This window comes from Pseudorasbora parva, chromosome 6, assembly GCF_024679245.1.
Source record: "Pseudorasbora parva isolate DD20220531a chromosome 6, ASM2467924v1, whole genome shotgun sequence".
NCBI classification, from domain to species: Eukaryota; Metazoa; Chordata; class Actinopteri; order Cypriniformes; family Gobionidae; genus Pseudorasbora; species Pseudorasbora parva.
The window spans coordinates 20,997,261-21,004,496 of NC_090177.1; the positions used below are offsets into that span (position 1 = coordinate 20,997,261).

General features: G+C 35.5%; 1 protein-coding gene across 1 annotated transcript; it reads right to left on the reverse strand.

The window, feature by feature from the left end:
• Positions 1–284: 284 nt before the first annotated feature.
• Positions 285–7,236, reverse strand: atp6ap1b (ATPase H+ transporting accessory protein 1b). Its single transcript, XM_067446127.1, has 10 exons — positions 7,101–7,236; positions 6,744–6,870; positions 5,880–5,954; positions 5,591–5,784; positions 5,316–5,347; positions 5,101–5,186; positions 4,598–4,839; positions 4,460–4,510; positions 4,122–4,359; positions 285–1,273 (listed from the first exon to the last, which is right to left on the reverse strand). The coding sequence occupies exons 1-10, from the start codon at positions 7,223–7,225 to the stop codon at positions 1,064–1,066; spliced, it is 1,380 nt and encodes a 459-aa protein (XP_067302228.1). The 5' UTR covers positions 7,226–7,236; the 3' UTR covers positions 285–1,063.

Here is a 7,236-nt window from a genome sequence, read left to right on the forward strand (position 1 = left end):
ATCATGAATGCTGGGTCTCATTTGTTTTCTGAGATTCTACTGAACCTACTGGTAACTTGTTTGCCACGTAGCAATAAAAGGAATACGAAAAACCTTGATTATTCTGGTTAGTCACATTGTACTGCTATTATTTTGAACAAGACTGTATTTAATAAGCTCAGTCTCTCATTTAAATTTACATCCAGTTGCACGGGCTACAGCCAACTTGACGGTATATTGCATTAATCTCCTATAAACCTTTTTCATTTGTATATTTTCACACAATTTTACCCATCAATATTGGATACTTTTGAAACTTTTATTAGTCAGTTTGTTGACCAATAAATCAATTCAGCTTAATGGCTCGTGTTTATTATTTAGCACTTTTCATATTCCAAGCAGTGACCAGCTCACCTTAGGCACTTACATTTTATATAATTCAATATTGGCAAATTTTAAATGTATACACAAACATAAAAATCTAGCACAACGTGCAAAATAAACTACGAGTTTTAAAAGATGAGATTTAAAAAAAAAAAAAGTAGTCCTAAAGATAACAGTGCAAGTTGCTGTAATGCAAAATCTGTCAAAAATGTAGTCACGTTCATAAGACTAGTTTACCACTAGACAGAGAAACGTGCACCGTGTACTGACATGTGCATGTGTAACCTTGATAAGAGTTTACAAAAGGTCCAATTTATTAGCAGTCTTCTGATAATTAGTGAACGAACAAATGTATATTAATTTTACATTTATAAATAAATCTTAGTCCATGTTTGCTCATAACACAATGTTCACTTATACAACTTGTATATATTAGAAATTAACATTAAAATGATGTTCATTGTTAGCTATTTCATATAACTTTTTAATGTATTAAACCTTATTGTAAAGTATTATCAAAGTTTTTAATAATTAAATATGTAATGTAAAGGAGATGTGAAAATAATAGACGTTTTTGCCTTTGAATCGACATACTCTTAAAAACATTCAAATACTCGTGGCTAGATCCGAAAACCACATTAAGGGTCTGGGTATTTTTGACACATACAAATCAAGTATATTTTCACAGGTTTTTTTGGTCTCATTCACTCTGAGGCACAGAAATCGCTGGGCCTTTTGGATCATCAAAGCGGTCCATGGTGTGAATCTGCATGATCATGTGCAGGCCGTAGGTAAGAATGAGCACCATGAGCAGAGAGATCAGCAGACCCATCCAAATCCCTGGAGTGAAGAACCCTGCACAATCGCTGGCATACGAGAACATTTCACCGGTAACGTTGAAGGCTTGGATCTGTTGGAAACAAATGATGCTTCTATCAGCTGCCGTATCTGGAATTTATTTTTTTGCACTGCAATTCATAACTTTCATGTGACATCACATCAATATAGGAATCTGGAAAAAGCCGTCATTAAAGGTGCACTAAGCGATCCTGGGTGGAGTAACTTTGTTGACATTCGAAGTGTCATACAAAACAGAGGTTCGCTTGACCCTCCTCCTCCTCGTGCTTCCTGAAATAGTCACCTGAATGTCAGATTGGAAGCCCTTCTGCTATGGAATGTCAAAGCTGCCAATATTGAAAATAAATAAATACATAAATAAATATACAAAGAAATGTAAAAAAAAAAAAAAAAAAAGTATAAATAAACGTATAAATAAAAATATATAGAAAAGCAAAAAAACTCAAATGATTAATTATTTATACATTTATTTCCATATATATGTATTTATTTATTTCCATATATATTTATTTATTCTTTTATTTATACATTTATTCATTTCTTATTTTTATTTATCTCCACCTGTATTCCTTTCTACATTTATTTATTTCTATATTTATTTATTTATGGATTTATTTCTTCCTACATTTATTCGTCCCCAGGGTAATGAGGAGGGCGGGGTTTACCTCAGACATAGCAATCGAGCTTCGAGTAGGCGAATGGGAAGCGTTGAGGCCACAGTGATACCTTGTGGTGTGGCCAAAAAACAATAAGTACTGATTTTATTTCTGTCTGTGATGAAGGACTTGGATTGGTATATGGCCAAAATCTTATATCACGGGTTAAGTCATATCACCCAAACTGTAGTCTACTGTGTGGTTAAATGTCCTGAGCCAACAGAAATGAACAGCATCTTCAATAGATCTGATAACAGGGACTCTGAATTAAATGGAAGCGTTTGATATTTTCTCACGGAAAGGAAACAGCGCACATACAGTGAGGGAAAATAAATATTTGAACACCCTGCTATTTTGCAAGTTCCCCCCCTTAGAAATCATGGAGGGTCTGAAATTGTCATTGTAGGTGCATGTCCACTGTGAGGGACATAATCTAAAAAAAAAATCCAGAAATCACAATGTATGATTTCTTAACTATATATTTGGATAATACAGCTGCAAATAAGTATTTGAACACCTGTCTATCAGTTAGAATTCTAACCCTCAAAGACCTGATAGTCTGCTTTTAAAATGTCCACCTCCACTCCATTTATTATCCTAAATTAGATGCACCTGTTTGAGGTCATTAGCTGCATAAAGACACCTGCCCACCCAATACAATCAGTAAGAATCCAACTACTAACATGGCCAAGACTATAGAGTTGTCCAAAGACACTAGAGACAAAATTGTACACCTCCACAAGGCTGGAAAGGGCTACGCAGCTTGCTTGAAATCGCCAAGCAGCTTGGTGAAAAAAGGTCCACTGTTGGAGCAATCATTAGAAAATGGAAGAAGCTAAACATGACCAATGACCAAGGTTACCAATGACCATTTGGATGATCCAGAGGAGTCATGGGAGAAAGTCATGTGGTCAGATGAAACCAAAAATAGAGCCTTTTGGTCATAATTCCACTGAACGTGTTTGGAGGAAGAAGAATGATGAGTACCATCCCAAGAACACCATCCCTACTGTGAAGCATAGGGGTGGTTGCATTATGCTTTGGGGTGTTTTTTTGCAGATGGGACAGAGTTGTGTTATGTTTCAGAGTCCATGTTATTAGATCTATTGAAGATGCTGTTCATATTTGTTGGCTCAGGACATTTTACAACACAGTAGACTACAGTTAGGGTGATATGACTAAACCCATGATATAAGATTTTGGCCATATACCAGTCCTTCATTACAGACAGAAATAAAATCAGTACTTATTGTATTTCAGCCACACCACAAGGTGTCACTGTGGCTTCAACGCCTCGCTCTCCCCTACTCGAAGCTCAATTGCTATGTCTGATGACCCTATGGACGAATAAATGTAGGAAGAAAGAAATGCATAAATAAATAAACGTAGAAGTAATTATATGTATAAATAAATAAATGCATAAATAACAAAATAAATAAACATCGATAGGAATACATGTGGAAATAAATAAAAATAGAAATAAATAAATGTATAAATAAATAAAACAATGAATAAAAATATATGGAAATAAATACATAAATATGGAAGTAAATGTATAAATTATTCATTTTTGTTTTTTTGCATTTCTTTGTATATTTATTTATTTTAAATATTGGCAGCTTTGACGTTCCATATCTGCCGCCTACACTTCTACCTTTCTGGTCCTTCTGGAAAGGGACAATATACTGTACATACGTTTTCAATGGAGAGGCAGAATCTCTCGGACTAAGTATAAAATATCTTAAACTGTGTTCCGAAGATGAACGGAGGTCTTACAGGTGTGGAACAACATTAGGGTGAGTCATTAATGACATCAATTTCATTTTTGGGTGAACTAACCTTTTAATGTCATTAAAATAGCGTGTCAATAGAAAAGTGATCAAAAGTAGCATAACCACATGTCTATCTCTAAATTCATAACGTTTAAATTCTGAGTAATGACTTTATATAACTTCAGTGCACACTGCCCTTAATGAAACATATATGTAAATGTGTACAAAAAATGACAGAATTAAAATTGTTCTTAATTCATTACTTTTCTCACTTGAGATAAAGAGTTTGTACACATGCGTCAGAGTTTGCGTGCATGTGATCAAATTTTACCATCATTTTTATTTTTATAAATCACAACATATGCGTTGAAAGTGGCATCCTCAGGGCCTGTTTTGTGCATACACAACGGTTATAAATGAGACCCTTGGTCTATCATTCGCCAGTCATGCGAATGAAAACCATGAGTAGTACCTGAAAATCAGTGAAGGTCAAGGTCCAATGGGTAGCGTTGTCCGTAGCATTGCGAGGCACCAGTAGCGGGCTCTGAGCGCTGCTTACTTTCTGGCAATGGAAAGAATACTCTGCAGGAGTGTAGATACCACCACTGGCATTAAAGATCGCCCTCTGCCCATCATACTCCAGCACCACCTGCTCCATGACCATCCAGTTGCGAGCAGACACAGGAAAGAAGATCTTGCGCATAGAGAAGCTTTAGGAAAGTATTAAAAATATATAATATTCATCCAACAAAAATCCTGTTTGTCAAAACCAAAAATGCATGTCAGTGAAAGATTGTGTTAAATACTTACATAAGCTGGAAGGATTTGAAATCCAGAATGTTTTGGTAATTCAGGACGAGTCTGAAAAACAAGATATTTTATACTTTCAAGAAACAGCAGTGAATAATGCTGAAATATATACTGATTTCTGCTGATAACGCTTCTGACCTTGACACGGTTTCATTGCAAACTGAGCCAGTCGGGTCAAAAGAACCATTAAAAAGGTCTTTTCCTAAATCAACTTGTTTTCCAGAGTAGCTAGCGATGAGAGTGTCGGCCCACAGCATGATGCAGGGTTGCCCCGCTGTGTTGTTGAAGACAACTGGAGGTTTTACAGACAGCTTTGGTGGTTCCTGAAGTAGCGATCGGCCCACAAAACTTCCTGCCATTACTGGAGTATCCTCAATGACCTATAGAAGAAGGAAAAATGGCAACAGAAGACACAGAAGTGGTCATGACCGCCCACCAACAATCCACATGTTTAACACTGTCAAAGGTACAAGACATAGAAAATATTAAATACAGACTATAAACGCCATTTGTGCCTTTACATTGCTGAAAATCATCCAATATTTTTTTTATGTATGTGTACACTGCACTTAACCCTGAGTTAATGTCTCAGAATGCTCAAAAAGAATAAATGTAAATGTACCTCAAATGTGATGACTTACTCTAGAGGGCTTGAGGCCAGTGTATACAGCAGTGTAAGGTACATCTTGAGATTTGAACATGTCAAGGACCTTTCCAATAATCTCATCTAAAAGACAAAAAGCACACGCAAGCACATAATATATAATGTTATACACATAATGTTGTATATAATGTTATACACATATGATATATATATATACATATATATATATAAAAAAGAAACACAACTACTCACCATTTTTCAAAAGTAAATCCTTTGAATGGGCCCTGATATTCAACCAAAGCAAAGTCAAGGTGTTATTTTAGTATTATTTATATACTGTTATAATCCTTATTAATATTTGAAATGCTGTTAGTATTAAGTACCTGTGTTGCAAAAGGTTACACAGATGGAAAAACATGAAAGTGTAAATAATTCAATAGTTAAGAATCTGAACACTTTTGCAAGACACTGCTGGAACCATACATTTGATTTATATGTAATATAAATATCATTACAGAACATCTTACCCAGCAGTGTAAGGGAGATGGACAGCCAGCAGTGAAGGCTGTGCGGTGTTTATCTTGATTTCCTTTAGGGTGTTTGGGTTGATGTGGACCGCTGGGATACCCAGCTCTCCCTGGAAGAGTTCCAGGACCGAATCTGATGCAGACCAGTCCAGGGCTGGCAACACCAGAGGACTGGAGGACGTCTGAAGTGCTGACTTGAATGCCAAGACAGAAAAGTTGAAGAGAATTTTAGAGAAAAATGTTGATGTGATATTTTTTGAGGATTAAAGAAAATAAAGAGCACACCCACCTCTACATTTAAAAAGACACTGTCTTGCTTGTTCCCAAAAACTCCACCATACTTTGTGAAGTCATCTATACTTAGCTATAGAGTGGGGAGAGCAGGCAAAAAAAGAGTCAGTTGTTACATTGCATACATGTATTCAATTTAAGTATTATTTATATACAATCAATAGCTTAAATTAGATTTTTCTATTATGTTTTCATTTTAGTTTTAATAACTTTGTTATGTGTTTTTGTTATGTGTAAAAATAGCTTTAATTGACTTTTATTTTAGTTTGAATACTTTTAGTATTTAAAGGAAAATTAAAAAAGCTTTTTTAATTTTATATCAATTACGACCATGTGTGCGGTGTTGTTATAAATAGGCTCAATAACAATACTGATTCAGATTACATATATGTAGGAAATTGTTAATATAATGCTAATATAATTGTCAATGTTTCAAATCTCTGGTGTTTAATATTGCAATAACGCAAAATAAATCTTGTCATGTCAGTGCAGAAATGAACAGCAATGAAATACTGGCATGTCCAAGGGAAGATGGATGGGGAAGTAAGACTCAAAGTCACACTATAATGACAGTCCAGTAACTACGAGAGTAAAAATATCAGTATTAGAGGAAGAAGCTACTTCACTAATAATTCCACAATGTAAATGGGTAAGAACCTTACCAATTGATAACATTGGCTTACATTGGTAAGAACCTTACCAATTGATAACATTGTATATACATCATATATTTCAAATTATTAAAATGGTCATATGACTGGATAATATTGTATTATAGGACTAATCAAATATCTTACAGCAGATAAAAACAAAAGAATGTACTAGGGTGGCATTATTTCCCACAACATTTTAAGCCTTTTACCTTTTCCTGTAAGAAGAGCAGCACGTTGTGAGGAGCAGTGGACAAGGCAGATTTCAGATAAGACACCAGCTGCCCACCAGACACAGCATGACCAGCTGCTGGTTGAGCCAGATGTGGCATACTGTAGCTGTATTGACAGAGATATCATTCAGTTCGCAAAACTCCGCAACAGAAATAGGAGGAAGACTTGAAACTTTGTCCACAGTAATCAACCTCTACCAAGCGCTTTCCAATTTATAGACAGTCACTGTTAGCAGATTCAGCTGCCTGAACAACATAGATAAGAAAGCCACAGCAGTGTTCTGGATCTATTGAACAATGTGAAAGCAATATTCAAGAGACAAACGTGTCACGTACCCATCACTGGTCCACATGAGCAGAGGCACTTGAGCATAACAGCTATAAATCGAGAAGATAAATAATAAAACTGAAGTGAAGGCCATTGTCGAGACACTACTACGCCGCACTCCTACTTCCGTCATTATGCAGGAGA

Excerpts from the sequence above, each read along its gene's own strand:
- atp6ap1b (XM_067446127.1), bottom strand. The coding sequence starts at position 7,225 with ATGACGGAAGTAGGAGTGCGGCGTAGTAGTGTCTCGACAATGGCCTTC. Across the intron at positions 6,871-7,100 it reads CTCATGTGGACCAGTGATGG|CTACAGTATGCCACATCTGG; the intron begins GTACGTGACACG and ends CTGTCAATACAG. Across the intron at positions 5,348-5,590 it reads CATCTCCCTTACACTGCTGG|GGCCCATTCAAAGGATTTAC; the intron begins GTAAGATGTTCT and ends GTTGAATATCAG.